The sequence below is a fragment of the Pantherophis guttatus genome, chromosome 3 (assembly GCF_059756535.1).
Source record: "Pantherophis guttatus breed Tessera chromosome 3, ASM5975653v1, whole genome shotgun sequence".
Classification (NCBI taxonomy): domain Eukaryota; kingdom Metazoa; phylum Chordata; class Lepidosauria; order Squamata; family Colubridae; genus Pantherophis; species Pantherophis guttatus.
Window position 1 is genome coordinate 110,959,010 of NC_142065.1, and position 22,450 is coordinate 110,981,459.

A 22,450-nucleotide genomic window follows, 5' to 3' on the forward strand; every position below is an offset into this window, starting at 1 on the left:
TTTGGCAAACACTGAAGAGTTGGGAAAATGGTACAGAAGTGTAGCTTTTTTCCCATCTGGAACATCATTCCCACCTCTACCTCTGAAATCTATCAGAGAATCTTGGCAACAAAGGAAACAGGTACATTATATTAAAATTAGTCTTTTTTTCCATGTCTTTGTTCAGTGTTCTTTCCATTCAGACATAGTTACAGCATCTGTCTGTTTACAAATATTTTATTGCAGAGAAAGTGAAATTTCTAGAGAAGTTCCAAATAATGTTATTTGTACAGGTTATATTTAGGCAGTTTACTTTGCTTCATGCTTAAGAAAATGCATTCTCATCTAGCGAAACTGACTCACATGAATAGAAGGATAACAGAAATATATGATACAGACAGAACTTTATTATCATTGACCAATAAAAATACAATCAATAAAATGATAACACAAAACTGTCCCCTAATAAGAAATATTAACAATCATTTGTGGGTGAAACTTACACATAATGTAGTAAATGTTTGCTGCTTTTAGAGAAATAAAGTCTGTTTATATGTGCAGACTTAATAGGTAAATTATTATAGGCACAAAGATGAAATCGTAATGCCAAAATTCATGTAGGTTGGGATTGGCATTAGGGGAATAGGACTTCTGTGGACTTAAAAATAAGCCCAAATTGCAGCGAACAGAACAAAAAGGCCAACCAACTTAAACCAAAGAGGCACTGAGGCATTGTTGTCTGATTGAGTAACTGGCCTGGTTCTCAAGGGTTTCAAGATCCGTTCATGCTGAGTTAGGATAGCTTTCCTGGCTCCCTCCCATTTTCCTGGTCCTTGCAAGCGATATTGATATGGAGTACACGGCCCAAAGAAAAGCTCCTGGGCCAGCTTAGGATCTGTGATAAACCAAGACCATATATTGGGCTTGACACCAATCAGAGAAGCCAGTTCATCCATATATTCTATGTAGTCCACTTGGATGGTGTGGCGTTGACTTTTCACATACCTGAAAAAGATAAGCAGGAGGAGGAATGATTAACAACTCTAAAATGCCTGGATGGCCTATACTAAAAACAATCACAAAATGCAATCTAAAAATCAAAACAGCAGAAGAACAACCAATGAAGAACAGTACAGCACAGAAAACCCAAGGTCTGGAGAAAGAGCAGGTTTTCAAGGCTCTTTTAAACATGGGAGTGGGGCCAGGTGTATCTTAGGGGAGATATTCCAGAGGACAGGGATTGCAAGCAAGAAGGTACCATATTTTTCAGAGTATAAGATGCACCTTTTTCCCCCCTAAAAGGGGGGAAAAATTTAGGTGCGTCTTATACACCGAATGTAGCCCCGCCCACCCACTGGCCCCCACCCTTTGGCTTCTGCCTCCCAGCAGTTACCTCCTTGCAAGCAAACAGCAAGAAAAAACAGCTCCTTTCAGCTTCAGCACAGCCTAATTAGCACAAGTTGATTGGATCAGCCTCCCGACTCTCAGCTGAGTTGCTCTCAGCTGTTTTGCGCAGGGCTCTGCTGCTTGCTGCAAAGAGGTAAATTGCTGGAGCAGATTTTTTTTTTCCTTGTGCTAATCAAGCTATGCTGAAAACAAAAATGAAAATAAAGCAGGCTGTTTGCTGTTTACTGCAACGAGGCAAAATTGCTCAGAGGCAGAGGCTCCGAAGCTGATTGATATGTCGGCGCCACAGGCACCCATCCTCGAACTCCACCTGGTACGAACGGGGACCCATAACTTCTGTAATATGTGCCGGCACCCATATGGGTTGACCGGGCGTATACTAGATCACCTTGCTCAAAGGTTCTGACCATACTTTCCCAGTCTGTGCGGGTTTCTGTCAAATAATCGAGGTGTATTCTGTCTAAATTTGTTCTCAGCAAGCGACCCATAAGTAATTTGGCTGGGCTCTTTCTGGTGGCTACAAAGGGAGTGATGTGTTGGTTGAACAAATACTTATCAAGTTTCTCCTGATAGTCCCCTAGACCCATTCGAGTCAACGCCTCTTTCATCATTAGCACCATTCGCTTCGCCTGCCCATTACTTTCAGGGTGAAATGGCACGACAAGGGCGTGATGTATTCCTCAGTTTACTAGGAATACCTCAAATGCTGTTGCCGTAAATTGTGGCCCATTGTCTGATACCAACACGTCCAGAAACCCATGTGTCACAAACATTTTGTTTAATACACTAACAACAGTGTCTGTCCTGGTTGACCTCATTATGGCCACCTCCAGCCATTTGGAATACACATCAAGAATAATTAGGAGGGACAACCCCTTTATCAGCCCTGCAAAACTATTCTACCCCCTGTGTACTATACGTTTCTACATGACATTGAACTATTCTACCCCCTATATACTATGCATTTCAACTAAAAGCTATCTGGTACTTCCTAGTTTGATATTTATTCTGCACATAATCTATCCATTTCTTCCACTCCCATGCATAAGTCTCTTGAGTCCGGTCTTTTAAGTATGCTGATATCTTCGCCATTTCTGCAAAACTGGCCACCTTCAAAGTCCATTCTTCAATAGTAGGCAAAACATCCCTTTTCCAATATTGACCAATCAGTAACCTAGCTGCTGTCACCATATATAATATCAATTTTGTCTCACCCCTTGAAAAATCCTTAACTATACCCAATAAGAACAATTGAGAAGAAAATTGGAGTTTTTTCTTCAAAACATTTTGCATAACCCACCAAATTTTTATCCAGAAAGCCTTCACTTCTTTGCAAGTCCACCATATATGATAATATGTAGCATCTAAACAATTACATCTCCAACATTTTGGTTGAACATTAGGATACATACACGACAATTTCTTAGGATCTAAATGCCACCTATAAAACATTTTATAAAAATTTTCCCTCAAATTCTGTGATTGTGTAAATTTAACATTCTGAACCCAAATTTTTTTCCCATGTTTCCATCATAACTGGTTCTGCAAAATTTTGCGCCCATTTTATCATACAATCTTTAACCAATTCATTTTCTGAATCTCTTTCTAACAAAATGTTATAAACCCTCTTAATATGCATTGGGCCTTTCTCTTTTATCTGTCTAACCAATTCTTCTTCATGCAACATTAAACCAGTTTTTTGATCTTCTCTCCATCTCAGTTGAAGTTGATTATACTGTAACCAAGTTAAATTAACCCCTTCTTCCAACAGTGTATTCAATGTCTTTAGTTGCCATCTGCCCCATCATTAAAAAGTACTTCTTTGTATAAACCCCCCCTGAGTGACTTTATATTTATATTTCATATAATGTGACCAAGATCCAACCACAACGGTATTTTATAATCCCATTTGAACCGGTGCTTCTTCCATACTCTCATCAAGGAGTTTCTAAGTATATGGCTATTAAATACTTTATCCACTTTATTTTCATAAAATAAATATGCATGCCAACCAAATTCAAGATCATAACTCTCTATATTCAATATTCCGGTCTTTGTCCTTCCAAACCAATCACTTGCTTGTGTCAACGCTGCTGCTTCATAATACAGTCATAGGTTTGGGAGTTTAAGACCACCCCTTTCACGAACATTTTGCATAATTTTCAGTTTGACTCTTGGCTTTTTCTCATTCCAAACAAATTTATTCACTCCTTTTTGCCATTCCATCAACTGTTTATCACTTTTAAGCACCGGAATCATTTGAAACAAAAATAAAAATCTAGGTAGGACATTCATTTTCACTGCTGCTATTCTTCCAAGTAAGGACAGCTGCAGCTTTTTCCACGTTTCCATATCCTTTTGTACTTTTCGCCACAACACCTCATAATTATTTTGGAACAATTTTATATTTGAATCTGCAACTTGAACTCCTAGATATCTCACCTTTGATACTATTTCAAAGCCTGCCTTCCTTTCAAGTTTCTTCTTTTGATCTTCTGTCATATTTTTAACTATCATTTTGGTTTTTTTCTGATTCAGTCTAAATCCTGATACCATACCATATTCTTCTATAATGTCTTTCATCTGAATTATTGATTCCATCGGCCGTGTTAGGGTAACAACCAGGTCATCTGCAAATGCCCTTGTTCTGTAATCCTCTTGCCTTATAACTATTCCATTCAAAGTGCTCGAGTCCCGTATTGTGTTCAACAAGACTTCTAGAGTTAAGATAAACAACAGCGGGGATAATGGACAACCTTGCCTTGTACCTTTTTCTATACTGAAGTTTGTAGTTAAGCTTCCATTAATAATAATTTATGCTGTTTCTCTTGATAAATTGCTGAAACCGCCTGCACGAACTGATCCCCAAAGTCCATCTTTCTTAAAGTCTTTAATAGAAAGTTCCAATTCACTCGATCAAAGGCCTTCTCCGCATCCAAAAACACCAGCACTGCAGAGATCTGTTTATTCTTCTCAAGATATTCCAATAAATCTATAATTTGCCTCACATTATCCTTCATGTATCTGTCTTCTATAAATCCTGCTTGATCATGATGAATCACCTCTTGAATAACTGGCATTAATCTGTTGGCTAATACTTTTGCAAAAATTTTATAATCTGTATTCAGAAGAGATATTGGTCTAAAATTTTCTGGTTTTGTAGAGCCTGCCTCCTCTTTCGGTATCAAAGAAACAAAAGCTGTTTTCCATGAAGAGGGTATTTTACCCCCTTGTTGTATGCTACAAAATAAGTCTTTAAGATGTTCAGTCATTTCTGCTTGTAAAGTACACTGCAGTTAAACCATCCATTCCTGGAGCTTTAGCTGTTTTCAATTGTTTAATAGCAACAATAATCTCCTCAGCTGTTATTGGTAAGCTCGTTCTTTCCTTTTGATCACTAGAAATTTTCATAACTCTCCTTTCCTCTAGATATTTACAGTTCATTTTGTATATCGTCTTTGGTATATAATTTGGTATAATAGTCTAAGAAGGCTTCTTTGATTAGTCTTTGTTGAAAAACTTCCTTCCCTCCATACTCAATACTGCCAATAGTCCGAGTACTCTGTTGTTTCCTCAGTGTGTAAGCTAGCCACCTGCCTGGTTTATTAGCGTTACAAAATGTATTATGTTTCACAAATTGTAAATTAGTTGCTGCTTGTTCCGCTGTAAGCATTTGAAATTGATCTCTCAAAAGTTTTATAATTCCTTGTAGTTTTTCATCTGTTGGATTTTTTATGAGTAACTGTTCTTTTTTCTTTATCTCTCCTTCCAATTCTAATCTTTTTCTTTGTCGATTTAATTTATGTTTAGAGTTCATATGAATTAGCACCCCCCACATATACGCCTTACTCGCATCCCAGACAATTTCAATAGGGGTACCCTTATTCAAATTCATTTCAAAAAATTCCTTCATTTGTTTTTTAAGTTCATTTACATTCTTTTCATATCTAAACAAGTTTTCATTTACTCTCCACAATCTTCTCTCATTCTTTCCCATTTCTATTTCTATCCATACCGGGCTATGGTCAGTTAAAGTCCTCGGAAATATCTTTGTTTTCTTTATTTTTAAAAGTAAATCAGCCGTAAGTAGAATAAAATCAATCCTAGAGAAGGATCTATGTCTATCTGAGAAAAAAGTAAAGTCCAATTCGTTTGGGTTATGCACTCTCCATATATCTTTCAATTCCAAATCTTCTTTCATATCAAAGAAGATCTGTGGTAGTTTAACACATGATTTTGCCAAACTCTTTTTATCTGTTTTGGGATCTATTACTCCATTCCAATCTCCCATAAGTAAGATAGATCTGTAATTCCATTGTACTATTTTAGAGTACAATATTTTATAAAAATTTTCTTGTTGCTGATTAGGAGCATAGATTCCGATCACCAAAATTGGACCATTATATGTATAAAGTTCAATTGCTATATATCTTCCACAATCATCTGCTTCTATAATTTTAGCTGGCAATCTTTTATTTATGTAAATCACTACACCATTCTTTTTCTCCGAATTTGAGGCTATAAACTGTGCTCCCAATTTAGAATTTATCAAATATTTTCCATCTTGTGTTCTAATATGAGTTTCTTGTAGACAGATAACATCATTATTAAATTGTCTCAGATAATGAAATATTTTCCTCCTTTTCTGTGGTGAGTTCAATCCATTCACATTATAAGATAAAAACTTAATTGTCATTTGTAGTTTCCTGAAGCGTTAAGAGCATTTGCTGAAGTTTCTGTTTGAGACTGGTAGTTTTCGGCTTAGCTCCTCCCTAGCTTTGGATTTTTGAGTTTTGCCATTGACTCCCTTCTTATCTTGTGGTGGCTTAGACCTCTGTTGTTGTTTCTCTATGATTTGTTTATAAGCTGCTCGAGTTATACGCTGTTCTTTAGCTTCATACGACATCAGGTCGAGATCCACTGCCACTTCTCTTGCATTTTTAGATGGTCCACCTATAGCCTCTATAGGGAGATCCAGCAACGGTTCATCTAAAAAGCCCCCTGTTGCTCCCTGAGTTTCCATTGCCTCCACCTCCATCTGTTTCCATTGCTCTTCAAGCTCTTGTTCAAATTGCTTCTCTTTCTCACCCTCCTCTATACGTAATACTGAGGATGTACGTGGAGATGTTGTGCCAGTTTTAAAAACATTGAAGTAAAATTCTTCTGCTTTTTCAACAGTATTTAATCGATATCTCTCTCCTTGATACCTCAATATTATGCCAACTGGAGCATCCCATCTAAATGGAATTTGTTGTTTCTTTAATTCAGTCACCAAAAATCCAAAATCCTTTCTATCTCTTAGCATCTTAGGCGGCAACTCTTTGTAGATCCCAATCTCCCTTCCATCCACTTGAATAGTAGAAACAAAAGACTTTTGTAAGATATCATTTCTTATTCTTCTATCTGTAAAGTAGATCACCACATCTCTAGGCAATTGCCTTTGCCTCGCCACCCAAGAATTCACTCTATAGACCTTGTCAATCCGGTAGTGGAAATTTTGAGTAGTTTGGAGAACCGGTAAATACCACTTCTGCCTGGCCCCACTCCCAATCTATTTGCTGCCTCCTGACTCCCAGCTGATCGGCTAGAAGGAAAAAATCAGGCCTCACTTGACAAAGAAGTGGGGGGGGGGGAAAGACACTGTTGCTTTAAATTGACAAGCCAAGAAGCAGCTGCTGGAAGGAGGTTTTTGCTTGCAGAAGCAAAGTGACATTCAGCAGTTCGTTTCTGGGTCAGCTGAACAACAAACTGGATTAGAGGAGGGCTTCTTATATGGTTCTATGTTTTTGAAGTTTTGGGGTTTGTGCAACATGGGCTTTGTGTTTCTAAAAAGGCTTGGGCAATTTCCATTGTGAAATATCCTGTCTAGAATGAGTTTTCTGCCTGCTTGTAAATGGAACAGAAGTTCCGGCTTCCACTTTCTATTATCTCTAAGCACTGGTAGCTGTTTTCTTCTTACAAAGTTTCCTTTATGCAGCTGGCAGGAATGTGGAATGAGTATCAGGCAGGTACCTTGTTAGCAGCTTGATTTTTCCTTGCTTTTCTTATGAGTAATATTTTATTTGGGGAAATGAAGATGGGGGAGTTTGATTCCTTCCCAGAGCAGGTTAGTGGGGTGGGGAGGGAATGGGGATTTTGAAGTAATCTTCCCCTGGGGAAGGAATGGGGATTTTGCAGTATCCTTCCCCTGTCACACCCGCCACACCACGCCCACCAAGCCGCACCCACAGAACCAGTAGTAAAAATTTTTGAAACCCACCACTGCATAAGTCCATCTTAATATGCTATTCCTGGTATGTGATGTTTTGTATACATACAAAGAAAGAAGCACTCTTGTAATCTTTGATTTTTAGGCTTGCTGTCAAACATCAGCCATAATACTAATGACTGTTTTGAACAATATATAGGTTGTATTACACGAATGGCTATTTTATATGTGAAATTATGACTGAAATATTTCTGCACCTATATTGGTTCACACTGTCAGGAAGTTTCTCCTTAGTTTTAGGTTGCTTCTCTCTTTGTTCAGTTTCCATCCATTGCTTCTAGTTTTGCCTTCTGGTGCTTTGGAAAATACATTGCCCCCCCTTCTTTCTGGCAGCCCCTTAAAAGCCTGTTGCCTATCACACCCTTGGGCAAAGCATGTGAGCCATTTCCTTCTTTCAGTGGTCCATGAAAGTGCTTCTGTAGTATGTAGATAATAAAGCTGAAAAAGGGTGAACAACATACGTCGCTGGACACACACACACCCCGAAATGGCTCCCGGCTGTCAGCAGCGGCGGCGACATTTGGACCGGCGGCTGTGGATGAAACGACGGCCGCTGGGGCGGTGCTGGGTGGAACGGCGCTACCCTGGCTGTTTCCAGACTGACTTTAGACTTTTTAACCAGGGTCGGTTATCAACTGCGGAGGGGAGGAAGGGAAGAATGCAGTCTGACCGGTTGCTGACCCCTGAAGACCAGGGACCTAAGGGGGACTAGAAGACCTTATGGAGACTGGGGGCTTGGCAAAGTTGGGTGACTGGCCTGACCCCCTGGTCTGTATCCATTTTCCCCTTTCCTGCCGTGGCCTGGTTATGGGCGTGGTTGGGGTTGTGGCCATTTGAACTGGACCTTATCTGCACCGGCATTGGACTGCATTTGGACTTATTGGACCCCTGATCTGACTATAATTGACCCCCGGTTTCCGGCTATATCATCAACCCCAGTACATTTATAATGCCTTGCTGTGAGGAGAGGTTTAAGCCTGGGTGCGGTCACCGAGGGAGTCACCTTGCTGCTATTGCCACCGAATAAGACCTGTCGATACCAGTTGCTGTGAGAGGGTGGCTTGGTCATTGCTTTTCAGGGCATCGGCCTGAGACTCCTCTCCACTGCCGTGAGAGGACAGTGGAGCCCCGGTTCTGATCCGCGCCGAAATGGTGGACTGTCTCTCCCGGACCTTTTAAATTCACCATCATTGAATCCTTAGCCTTACTCTATCTTCCCCAGGTGGACTTTTAGGGATGTATTCACCGGCTGAGCTCTTTGCCTTGCGAGACTCCCCCCTCTCGCAAGCCTGGCCTTCTACGTTATCGAAGGCCTACCTCGATGAAGGGTTTTGGAACCCAGAGAGGTGGCATGTCACAAAAAGGGGGTTGAGGGTTTTTTTATATAAAGTTTTAGCTAATTTCTTAAGGGGTTCCAGGGGTGGGGAAGGTTGGATTAGAAGTAGGGCCATGGGTATGGGGGATAACCCACTAAGGGGAGGGCCGGGTATGGCTGTGGAGCACAGCATGGAGGGTGGGGGACCCAGGGTCGAGGGGGGGGGGGTTTAAAGCTCATCCAGATAAAGTTTTTACTATCAGTACTGTGGGTGGGAGGGGTAGATATGGCGGGAGTAGAGGGCCATATCATGTTAGGGGAGCGCGCGCCCGCTGTCTTCGAGAGGTGGCGCGCTCCGGCCCCCAAAGCTCCACTCGTTCTCCAGGTTGCGCAGATCCTCAGGGCCCTGACCTTCGGCTGATGTTGTGCAATGCCAGGTCTGTAGTAAATAAAGCCCCCCTCATTTGTGATCTTGTTCAGGAGGGGGGAGCGGACCTGGCAGGTACTACGGAAACCTGGTTGGGCCAAGAGGGGAGAGTCCCTCTCGTTGAAATGTGCCCACCAGGTTTCTGCACATTCCATCGGCCGAGGTTGCAGGGTAGGGGTGGGGGGGGGGTAGCTGTTATCATTAAAGACGGTCTGAGACCGAGGGAGGCCACTGTTCCTCAGACGGCCGGCTGTGAATCCCTCCTTGTGAAATGGGATCACGGGGTTCAGATGGGTTTGCCGATCACGTACCTGGCTCCCTGCCACATGGCAGCAGCCCTGCCCGAGCTACTCAACGTCATCGCCACAGTGGCGGATGAGACCCCTAGGCTTATGGTCATGGGGGATTTCAACCTGTCATCCGTGGGTGAGACGTCTGAGATGGCTCGGGAGTTCATGGCTTCCATGACAGCCATGGACCTGACCCAGTTAATTCATGGCCCTACCCACACGGGGGGAAACACGCTGGATCTGGTTTTTGTCTCTGGACAGTGGTTGAGTGATCTTGAGATAGGGGATATAGTTACCGAGCCTTTGTCATGGTCAGATCACTCTCTCCTTCATCTTGACCTTCGAACCGCTGCACCCCACCGCAGGGAGGCGGAGCCGGTAAGATGGTTCCGCCCCAGGCGCCTGATGGAACCTGACAGGTTCCAGATGGAGCTTGGGCCATTTCCTGAGGCTCTGGCACACGTCTCAGCTGGTGACCTAGTGGCCGCCTGGGATAGGGCGGCCGCTGGAGCTCTGGATCGGGTCATGCCTTTGCGGCCTCTGACCCGGCGCCGATCTCATTTGGCTCCTTGGTTCACTGAGGAGCTGAGGGAGTTGAAGCACCGGAAAAGACGCCTAGAGAGTAGTTGGAGGGCTAGTCTTTCAGAATCGGACCGGACACTGGTAAGATCTCATATTAGGAATTACCTAGTGGCGATAAAAGCAGCGAAATGTAGCTATTTTGCTGCTCTTATTGCGTCATCAGATAACTGCCCGGCCGCCCTCTTTAGGGTGACCCACTCCCTGCTCCACCAGGAAGCGTGGGAGGACCCCTTGGAGGGTAGAGCCGAGGATTTTGTTCAGTATCTGTATGACAAAATCACTCAGATCCGGGAAGATTTGGACTCTGACTGGGTAGTCTCAGGGGAAGGGACTGGGGCAGGTCTTGAGAATGTTATCTGGGATGAGTTTGATCCTGTGACCCCTGAGGACGTGGACAGGATTCTGGGCAGACTGAACGCGACCACTTATTTATTGGACCCGTGCCCCTCCTGGTTAGTTCTGGCTTCCCGGGAGGTGATGCGAGGCTGGCTCCAGGGGATTATAAATGCTTCGTTGGGTGAGGGTGACTTCCCCGCTGCCTTGAAAGAGGCGGTGGTGAGGCCTCTCCTCAAGAAGCCTTCCCTGGACTCAGCAGTGTTGGCTAATTATCGTCCGGTCTCCAACCTTCATTTTGTGGCAAAGATGGTTGAGAGTGTGGTTGCGTGACAGCTCCCCCAGTACCTGGAGGAAACAACGTATCTGGATCCGTTCCAGTCGGGCTTCAGGCCTGGGTACAGCACGGAAACGGCATTGGTCGCGTTGGTTGATGATCTCTGGAGGGCTCGGGACAGGGGTTGCTCCTCTGTCTTGGTCCTATTAGATCTCTCAGCGGCTTTTGATACCATCGACCATGGTATCATGCTGCACCGGTTGGAAGAGTTAGGGGTGGGAGGCACTGTACTACGGTGGTTCTCCTCCTTTCTCTCCGACCGGTTGCAGTCTGTATTGGCAGGGGGGTAGAGGTCGACCCCGAGGCCCCTCATATATGGGGTGCCACAAGGGTCGGTCCTCTCGCCCCTTTTGTTCAACATTTATGTAAAGCCGCTGGGCGAGATCATCCGTGGTTTTGGGGTGAAGTACCACCAGTACGCTGATGATACTCAGCTGTACATCTCCACCCTGGACCACCCCAATGATGCCCTTGAAGTGATGTCCCGGTGTCTGGAGGCCGTGCGGATCTGGATGGGGAGGAATAGGCTCAGGCTCAACCCATCCAAGACCGAGTGGCTGTGGTTTCCGACGTCCCGATATAGTCAGCTGGTGCCATCGCTGACTATTAGGGGAGAATCACTGGCCCCCACGGAGAGGGCTCACAACTTGGGCGTCCTCCTGGATTCACGGCTGTCTTTAGAAGAGCACTTGACGGCCGTGACCGGGAGGATTTTTCATCAGGTTCGCCTGATTTGCCAGTTGCGTCCCTTTCTGGATCGGGACTCCCTACACACAGTCACTCATGCCCTCGTCACTTCCCACCTGGACTATTGTAATGCTCTCTACATGGGGCTCCCCTTGAGGAGCACCCGGAGGCTCTAACTGGTGCAGAGTGTGGCCGTGCGGGTGGTTATGGGAGCAACATGGAGCTCCTGTGTGACACCTCTCCTGCGTGAGCTGCACTGGCTCCCGGTGGTCTTCCGGGTGCGCTTCAAGGTTTTGGTTACCACCTTTAGAGCGCTCCATGGCTTAGGACCTGGTTATTTACGGGACCGCCTACTACCACAAACAGCTTCCCACCGGCCGGTATGCTCTCATAGAGAGGGGCTCCTCCGGGTGCCGTCAGCCAAGCAGTGTCGACTGGCGGCCCCCAGGGGGAGGGCCTTCTCTGTGGGGGCACCCACTATCTGGAACAAGCTCCCCCCGGAGATACGGAGGATCCCGGATCTGTGCACTTTCCGCCGTGCTCTTAAGACCCACCTATTCCAGCAATCCGGCCTGGCCTAATTTTCTCCCCTTTCTTTTAAATTTTTAAATTGAAATTTTAATTTGTTTTAAATTATTGGGATTTTTAATTGTCTTGGGCTAAATTATTTAATTTGGTTTTAAATTGTTTCTAACTTTTGTATTTCTGTATTTTATTCTGTGCCTGTTCACCGCCCTGAGTCCTTCGGGAGTAGGGCGGTATACAAATTTAATAAAACATAAACATAAAACATACGTTGAGGCTGGGTGTGACAAGGAATGGCTGGGAGCAGAGGGGCCAGGCGAGCCATCCCTTGACGTGAGTGACATTGAGTTGGCCACGCCTACCCAGTCACATGACCATCAAGCCACGCTCACTGTCACATGACCATCAAAATAAGCCACGCCCACAGAACCAGTAGTAAAAAATATTAGAATCCACCCGATACATACATACATACATATATATATACACACACATAGTATGTGTGTGTGTAGCGTATAAGTGTGTGTGTGTATATGTATATATATATATGTGTATATATATATATATATGTGTGTGTGTGTGTGTGTGTGTGTGTATATGTATGTATGTGTATATATATATATATATGTATATATATATATATATATATATATATATATATATATATATATATATGTATATATATATATATATATATATATATATATATATATATATATATATAAAAGAATATATATATTCTTTTGAGAGCAGGTAACAGAGTTTCATTTCTAATGTGTAGCAATGCATTCACAGAAAAAAGTGACAATAAAGGTTATCTTATCATATTAACCCAAATGCATTCAAAAAAGGCTTTCATTTTCGTTTTTGTGCATTTCTGTAGTGGTGTAGTGACTTCTTGCATATAATGTAACTCTACCTCCTCTTTTGTTAGGTCTGTTTCTTTTAAACAATTTATATTTTTCTAACAAGCCCAATCATGGGCTTCATCCCACAAGTCTTGGTAATGGCAACAATATCGGACTGCCCTCATGTACTAGGACTTCAAGTTCACTCTGTTTGTTCCTCATACTTTGGACATTAGTGTATAGACATCTGCGTTCTCAGAGATCCATTACAAAGAGAATGGACATGGAAAAAAATACTGGATTTCATCTAGGAATATATCTATCACTGAGCCGCAACTGCTCAGTGAGTATCAACTGACTGTTCTGAAATATAGTAAAGATTTAGTTTCTACCTCTTATGAATGTCTCTAAAAAGCTTTAGCATTGGGAAGCCTAACAGTGTCACCTGCTTAGAAAAGTCTGCAAATACATTATAGGACAGAAGATCACCTATCCAAGTTACATGTTTACCAATTATTATGCTTAAAATAAGTATTAGAATACTGAAATGCATTTCAACAATTGAAATACATACCTTTTTGCCATGGAAAACTTCTTAACAATAATATCAGATATCATCTCACTTGTTGATGGCAGCTCAGCAAGCCCTAAAAAAGTGAGGTAAAGATTAAGAGACAATACTTTAATAGAACTAAAGGAAGGAAAGTTTCTAAAGACAGGGAAATGAAAACAAAGAATTTCTGAAAACACGTTCATTCAGCTAAATTAAAACATTCTATCAAGAATGGATGGAATTATCTTTTCCTCTGTGATGTTCTATGCATAATTAAGATTGGCTGGTCAAATGGGAAGATTTCTGAAGATAGTCCATATAAGGAGGTTTCTCCAACGGCAGCTCTCATTAGATAAATATTTTAATGCCAGAAAATAAATGCCCAGTACTATCAGGGTATCCATTTCTAAGCATGGTTTGTAATTTTCTTTCTGAAAGTATAGCTGGTTTCAGTTGATGTGTTGTTCAGACTGTTATGATAATTCAGTTGGCATAATTGTTTATCATTTGGCATGTTGTGTAAACTCAAACAATTGGATTATTTCAATACAGTTCAGTTAACCATGATAAGTAGAGTGTGAACACAGTGCCCAAAATTAGTACATTAATATCCAGACAAACTTTGAAACAGTTTACCCTTAAAGACACGTGTGGCCCAGCGAGCTTGCAGTTCTGCAATGGGCATGATGGCACCCAGTGGCTGCACAAGACCAATGATTGCTAGTGTGGGTTTCTCCAGATGAGGTGAGAAGACAAACTTATATAAGGAGATCTGATTTTCAACAACTCTCATGAAGTTCCCAAGGAAAGGAAATGAGAAACTGTATCCTGTAGCAAAGATAACACAATCTATATCCTCTTCCTTGGAACCATCTTCAAAGATGGCAGCAGTATCAGTAAACTCAGTGATGTTTGATTTTATGACAATTTTCCCTGAAATAATGCAATTTGGGAGATCATCATTGATAGTTGGATGCTGGCTGTTAAGTCTGTAGGAGGAAAAACAAAATGTTGATAGTGATGCAAAGGAGCTACAGTAATATCAATAGAAACTTTGCCAAAAGCAAAATTAGAAAGGGTGATCAGAGAAAGTACAACTAGCTAATTTTTCATAGCACAACTTAGCAGAACTATTACAGGGAGACCCTATATTGTTCATAGGACAAGTCTGCCTATATAGGATTTACTCGTGGTTTGTTATTGGGTCAGCTGAATATTTCATTGACCTCTGCCATCTCATTCTCTTAACTCTTAAGTTATCTGGGAAATATATTCTGTCACTGAAGAAGTGAGCAGGGCAAGTCTTATTCAGAGGAATAATTTATTTTGCAATTTTATTTAAGAGGAGAGAGAGAAAGAGGAAAAAGCTGGAAGGGAACATACGAAGGGTCACAGACTAAAATAAAATACAAAGGTCATAAAAAGGCAATGTACTGCCATATAGAAAGATATGCTAGAATATTTAGGACTTTGGTGCAATGTCTGGAGAGTGGATGAGATTTCACCCACTATATAAGTGTGCAGCCACTCAATAAATTAAATAGCTAGCACTGTTCTCAGAATAGCCTGGGAGAGATTATATGTTACTTTACATGCTGTCCTGGGCAATTATCAAAAGATTCTGTGCCATTGATAAATTTTTCATATTATCATTAAGATGGGATATCATGGCACCATGGTGACAAGGGTTTGAAATGCTTTAATTGTTTTATTGATTTGGAGTGAGTCATGTAGGATTATTGTATAAAACAGGTGGCTATTTCAATCTTAAATAAATATTTTAAAAATCCACTTGTATAAAGTCGTAGTCCTGGAATCAGTGAGTGCTAAAATGAACACGACTGTTATTAAAACAATCACTTTAAAGCTTCTAGGACTGGTACTCTGAAAATCCAATTTTTCAATCAGAAAATGAGATTTAAAATAATTACTAGATATTTTAGTAGCTGTGAATTAAATTCTAGATAAAGAAAAAGCAATGTTTTGGCTTCAAAGACCACATAGATTACCTATTGATGTCTTGAAAGCCAGAGAGACATAGCCTCAGTCATATATTATCCACCCTCCCCATTCCAATCTTTTTAAGATTTCTGTTCCTCCAGTAACATTATTTCTAATTGCTGACTTTCCACGGCACCTTCTTGGTGCTTCAGATAATTGCAAGGGATGAGAAAGCTGTATCTGAAGTTCTGCTTCAGACTCTGGATTCCCAAAAGATGGGTTTTTATCAGAGATGTTATCCAAATATTAGGATCCAGTTATTTCAGGGCAAACAAGAGCTCACGACTCCTAGACTTTCAGAGGTTTGCAGTCCAGTCCAGAATTGTAGGTAGCTGAGGGCCTGATGATTTGGATTAGACAAACTGAAAGGAGCACTTGTCAGCCCTACAAGGTAAGCCAGACCAAAAAACAATTGCATTGTATAGGCCTAAACATACTTCCCCTCCTCCCCCTTTACATTTTTTCTTCATTCAATCATGTCTACTCCATGGAGCCTGCCTGAACAAGTTTCTGCGGGAGAAGAAAGTGACTGATCCTAGGTTACCCAGCTACATTTAGTCTAAGGTAGACTAGAATTTACAGACTCCCAGTTTCTAGCCTGATGCCTTAACCACTACACCAAACCCCGTCTTTTATACATTAGAGCGGGTGCCAACAACCCGCGGCTCTGGAGCAGCATGCGGCTCTTTCGGCCCTCTGCTGCGGCTCCCTGTCCCATCACTGGCTGGCCCCGCCCCTCGCCTTCCCCTCCCAGACACTCCTCACCTGGCCTTGGAAATCTGAGATACAGAGAGAGGGGGGAGAGAGGGAGAGAGAGAGAGAGAGACATACATACATACATACATACATACATACATACATACATACATACATATATATATATATATATATATATATATAGAGAGAGAGAGAGAGAGAGAGAGAGAGAGAGAGAGAGAGAGAACCAGAGAGGGGGGGAGGGAGAGATAGAGAGAGAGTGGGAGAGGGAACATAGAGAGGAGGAGATAGAGAGACATAGATACACACACAGAGAAAGATATATACAGAGAGAGGGAGGAGAGGGGGGAGAGGGAGAGATACAGAGAGGGGGAGAGACAGAGAGGGAGAGAGAGAGACATAGAGAGTGTCAAGTTTCCGAAAGATGCCCTAATTAATTCATGAGCCATGATCCAAACTTCAAAGGAAATATAGTGATTTATTAGGAGCACCATTCCGGCAATACTCAGATGCAGTCAGGACTGACCCCACGTAGATTTACGTTCCCCTATGACCCTGTCTCTCCCCTCCCCCCTGGCCATGTCATAAATCACATTCTCCAATTAACCACTTTGGCTGGCTGTGAAACCTAACACCCTCCTTCTGATTGCGATCAGAAAAATATATGGAATTCACTTCAGTTCTCCCTCCCTCCTGCTCATGGCAATTTGAAAGCTTTGCAAGTTGACAGAGAGATACAGAGAGAGTGCAGGAGAGAGGGAGAGAGAGACATAGATACAGAGAGAGAGAGATATACAGAAAGAGGGGGAGAGAGAGACACAGAGAGAGATACAGAGAGAGGGGGGAGAGAAAGAGAGAAAAGGGTTTTGTGGTTTCCAGTGTTTTTTAACAACCAGTTCTCTGCCCTAATGACCAGCTGGGTAGGCGTGATTACGGGGTCATGTGACTGAGTGGGAATGAGTGATGTGGAATTGGCCATGCCCACTCAGGTTTTGTGGCTCCTGGTGTTTTTTTTTTTCTCTGTGGGAAATGGGTCCAAATGGCTCTTTGAGTGTTTAACTTTGCAGACCCCTGCATTAGAGGAAATATCTGTCTGATATATTTTTGTAACTTTCCCCCCTAGTCTGGGCTTAAGCAATATTTCTTTACTCTTTACACCACCACAGAGAACGTGGGTTATTGAGGGTTCATGAAAGCATTCAGCAAATAGGCCCCTTAATGAATTATATTTTCTCAAGGGAGAGCTGAAACATCTAAGAAGCCAGCTTGTCCTCATCCATTCTCTGCCCATAACTGCTGAGCATCATACCCAGTTGGAGGTTCCTGGCCTCAGAAAAAGCTAACCTCAGAGTTGGTAAGGAAGAAAGAAAACTGATTCCCAGCTCTAAAGTATCCTGTGTAAACAGAAGAGGTAGTTAGTATCCAATAAGTTATGATAGATATTGTAGCCATCCCACTTAATTAGCGGTAAATAATGGACTGGTCAGTATTTAGTTGACATCAACGTACAGCATTTTTAGCTGTCTGCTGGAAGAAATGTGAGATACATTTTTTTTTTTAATTAAGAAGGCAAAGTAGCATATTATTATAGAATACCTGTGTTTAGGTTTCAAGCCATAATGAGAATGATCAAATCTGTTATTTAATTTGTACTGTACCAACTGATCAATCGTGGACAGGGGAAGACATTGTTTCAGGAATAAATGAGCTCGAGTACTTAATATAATGTCAAGTGGATAGCCTTTATCACCAATGCGACCTAATATCCATGCTCCTTGGCGAGTGCTGAGGTAAACCTGGACAACATAGAGAAAGACAGTATCTTAAACTAACAAATCCACTAATATTTTTTTTTACTAGTATTCTTTTTGCCATTATTAAAGTATCTGTTAGATGCCAATGTGAACAGACAGAGATGGAAAATTAAAGTAAACCTGTAAATTATCTCATTATTCTTTTATCCTGGATAAATTGTGTAGAAAAGATTTCCAATACTTTTCCTGTATTATTTTAAGTTTTACAATATCTAATCAAGAATATAAAGATGATCTAATTGAAAATAATGCAAATTTGGGTTACTTTTACTGCTTTCCTGTCTCTTTGCTAGTTATGTCTGATGATTGCCACATCAGCTACACATTAAACACTGAAGAAAACATGTGCATTTATATTTCCTGCTTTTTCCCTTAACGTTGTCTTGGTAGATTTTCCAGCCAATCAACTATTCTAATTTACATCACATACACCAAAAGTCCACATCAAATTTTTCTTCCACTAAACCAAAATGGGGAAGGGGAGGGGAGGAGTTTAAGGAAGAAGCAGAGAGGGAAAGAGGCCATTCCAAACCTAGGATATCTGATGGGAACTGGGTGTATTTTCAGTACCGGAATGGGACAATTTGCCATGACCAACTTGCCATGGTCAACTCACCGCTGCCAATTCACCGTGGCTAACTCGCCATGGCCAGCTTGCCATGGCCAACTTGGCATGGGACACATCGCTGCAGACAATTCATCATGGAACAACTCACAGGACAGTTCAATAGTTTTATATTACTTAAAATAATTTAAAAAATATTTTAATATTTGTCATTCATATTTCATTTTGTCCATCCTTTTGTATCTTTTCTTTAATGGTTCTATTTCACCATTTCTTCAATATTATGTAAATGTCAGATCTGTTATCTTCACCTTCTATGCTTTGCTGGCATTCTGCCATAAAATGCCAAGAGGGAGGAGGAGACATCCTTGATAGAAACCAGAAATGCCAAGCTAGAATAAACCAACCACCAAGGATACCTGGCCTGGGAAAAGAAGGCAAAACTGCATTGAGTGGTGCCAAACAACCAAGCGGTCCCCAAAACATCTAAATGGCCTGCTATTGGACACTGATGGACTGGTCAAAGTGGGGAGGGCCATGGAAAGGGAAAAGTGTAACTTTTGTGTGGGAATATTCAGATCTAGCCTTATTATCACTGCAATCATTTAATGTTAGTAAAAGAACCTATCACTTCAACCAAATGGAGTTGAGGGTCTTTCTTTCCTAAAGATCTGAATTGGGGTGCCTGATATTAGGTTATTTCTGAATATTCCTGTGCAAAGGTTTGTCCCACAGCATATTGTCCTGGGCACGTTGGCCATGGTGAATTGTCCTATGGCAAGTTGGCCATGGCAAGTTAGCCATGAGCCATGGCAAATTATCCATGGTGAGTTGGCTGTTGTGAGTACAGATGGAAATTGGATGGAGAAAGCTCCCTAGAAATGACAGACAAAAGAGTGCTTTGGCACAACTGAATTTATTTTTGAGGAGATGCTGAGAGTATGAAGCTCTTGGAAAAAGAGGCAGTGTCTAAAATGGGAGACGTTCTGAATGCAGCAACCATAGGTAACAACTCTATGTAGCCTGAAACAATGAAATTTAAGACATAAATGGTATTATTATAACAACACTCAGCATAGGTAAATAGCTGGGTCCATCTTTTTGCTGGGGGATTACACATTTAAAAAGTATTATTGTATGATGGCTTTTGTCTCTTCATTTCATCATTCAGTTGTGGATAATATGTCAAGGGCAGCTTCACATCAAATAGAGCTTTTCACAACTGTGCCATGAATTGTGGCCCTGTATCAGAAACAAGATGGTTGGGCAAGGTTTTACAGAAAACCTGCTTAATAAAAAAAGAGCTCTTTAAGGGGTGATGGGAAGATCATAACTTTCATGTTCTGGCTTCAGTGTGTGTGTGTGGGGGAGGATAAACACGGTTGGTAACAAGATGCAGGTAGGATGTGGGTGATTGCGGGCAAGGCTTGCAGAGATGCTAGGGAGGGAACATGGTAGGCAGGGCCGGATTTAGATGAAAAGAGGCCCTAGGCTATTCCACTTATGAGGCCCTTTCACCAGTGGTGGGATTCAATTTTTTTAACAACAGGTTCTGTGGGCGTGGCTTAGTTGGGGGTGTGGCTTGGCAATCATGTGACTGGGTGGGCTGGCTAGCTGGTCACGTGACTGTGTAGGCGTGGGTAGCTCGTCATGTGACCAGGTGGGCGTGGCTATGTGCATAGGGACTACTCAGAGGGCTGAAAAAAGTCATTTCTGACTGGGCCTCGCACTTTTGACTGGTCCTCACACTTATGACCATCCTCACATTTATGCCCGTGCAGCTTTCTTAACAACCATGTCACTCATTTCACAACTGCTTCTCTTCACCATGGTGACAAGATAGGGCAAAAACGTAAAATGTGAGGACAGTCGTAAGTTCGAGGACTGGTCAAAAGTGCGAGGACCAGTCAAAAATAACTTTTTCAGCCCTCCGAGTAGTCCATATGCACAAAAGGACTACCCAGAGGGCTGAAAAAAGTGATTTCTGACAGGTCCTCGCACTTTTGACCGGTCTTCGCACTTATGACTGGTCATCATTTATGCCCATTGTACCATTCTTAACAACCATGTCACTCATTTCACAACTGCTTCTCTTCACCATGGTGACAAGATAGGGCAAAAACGTAAAATGTGAGGACAGTCGTAAGTTCGAGGACTGGTCAAAAGTGCGAGGACCAGTCAGAAATAACTTTTTCAGCCCTCTGAATAGTCCATATGCATAAAAGGATACAGCAATAGAGAGGGATGAAGGAAGGGAAGGGAAATTAGAGTAGGAGTGAGGGTAAGAGAGGTAGGAAGAGAGGAGGAGAAGGAGAAAGGAAGAGGAAGTAGGGAGGAGAAGAAGAGGGGGAGGAAGAGAAAGTAAGAAGGAAAGAAAAGAGAGAGGTGGTAGGTTTGAGGAGAAAGATTGCTGTACAATAAAAAAGATGAAAGGGAAGAAAGCCAACCCCAAACAAATATAAAGATATTAAGATAAAGAATGAATTGTTAAACTTTAAAGAATAAAAGAGAACAAATATGAATAAATAACAATAATTAGAAACACACATACAAATATACAATGTATTTTCTTTGAACAGAGTATTTGGCTAGTTCACAAATTTAAACAGCGTTTAGTCATTTCAATTAAATTTACAATTTCTATATTTCCTTTTTGCCATATTTATTCCTCATCTATTTTTGTAAAAAACTAATATTACCCTTCATCCTCATCTCTAATCTTAATCAAATTCAATTTTTCCCTTCTATTCTATATTATACCCCTTCCCATTGTCATCTATTTTTATATCCATCCTCACATTGGTTAATTATGTAATATTAGTTGTTTAATACAAATTCAACATTTTAATATAAATCAATTAGTTATATAACTATCTTTTTTGTATATTAATCAATATGAACATGAATATTCCAATTATTTCCATGCAATCCAATTTCTTACAAATCAATTAATTATATTTACCAATAATAATAAACCAAATAATTTCCCCCATATATTCCTCCAAACCACAACTTAACCATTTCTGCTTTCAACACAATATACAATTAATAGTATCTCAATTATTACAATTCCCTAGTTAAATAGAGCTTTTTTTCTTTTGTGTTTTAAAATCTCCTCTTTTTCCCTAAATTTCCTGTTGTTTGCACCTACCTTTTTTGGTGAGGAAAAAGAAATCTGCCTGCCTAATTTTCCAACCTGCAAAGCCAACAGCCTGCTTTACTTTCTCTTTCGTTTTTCAGTATAGCTAGGGGGGGGGAAATCAGCACTCTTTGCAAGCAAGGAGCAGATCCCTGAGCAAAACAGCTGAGACAAATCAGCTGGGGGTCGGGAGCCGATCTAAGCAAGGGCTAATTAGCCTATGCTGAAGCTCCGGGGGCCAATAAAATTACAAAAAAACCACCGAACCCTTTGTTAAATTGCTGGCTCCCCCGCCCCTTGCCCACCACTATTTATTGGCAATAAATAGTGGTGCGGAGGGGCGGGGCAAGCCAGCAATTTAACAAAGGGTTCGGCTGCACCACTGGCTCTAGGGCGGCCCTTTGAAGCCCCGCGGCAAGAATTTAAACAGCTTTTTTTCCTCTAGCCATCGGAGGCAGCAATAGATGGGCAGTGGGTGGGTTAAGCGAATGGCCGGCAATCCAACAGAGCAGAGAGTGAGGGTGAGTGAAGGCATGGAAGCTGCTTTCTCCATCCTGCTCTCTTGCGTCCGGCAGCCCACGTGGATCCCAGGCAGCGGAACTCAGGCTAGGGAAGGGGTGGGCAATTGTGGCTCTTTTACAACCTGCGGCCTTCAACTCCCAG

General features: G+C 41.9%; 1 protein-coding gene across 6 annotated transcripts in view; it reads right to left on the reverse strand.

Moving 5' to 3' along the window:
* Positions 1–366: 366 nt before the first annotated feature.
* Positions 367–22,450, reverse strand: part of LOC117661076 (flavin-containing monooxygenase 5-like) — a 105,664-nt gene continuing 83,580 nt past the window's right edge. For all 6 annotated transcript variants that reach the window (XM_060690179.2, XM_087891155.1, XM_060690178.2 and 3 more), the window contains exons 6-9: positions 17,866–18,065; positions 14,188–14,540; positions 13,573–13,645; positions 367–984 (exon numbers count right to left, since the gene is read on the reverse strand). In XM_060690179.2, the coding sequence (XP_060546162.1) occupies positions 639–984; positions 13,573–13,645; positions 14,188–14,540; positions 17,866–18,065 (972 nt within the window). In that variant the 3' untranslated portion in view covers positions 367–638. The remainder of the gene's footprint in view (positions 985–13,572; positions 13,646–14,187; positions 14,541–17,865; positions 18,066–22,450) is intronic.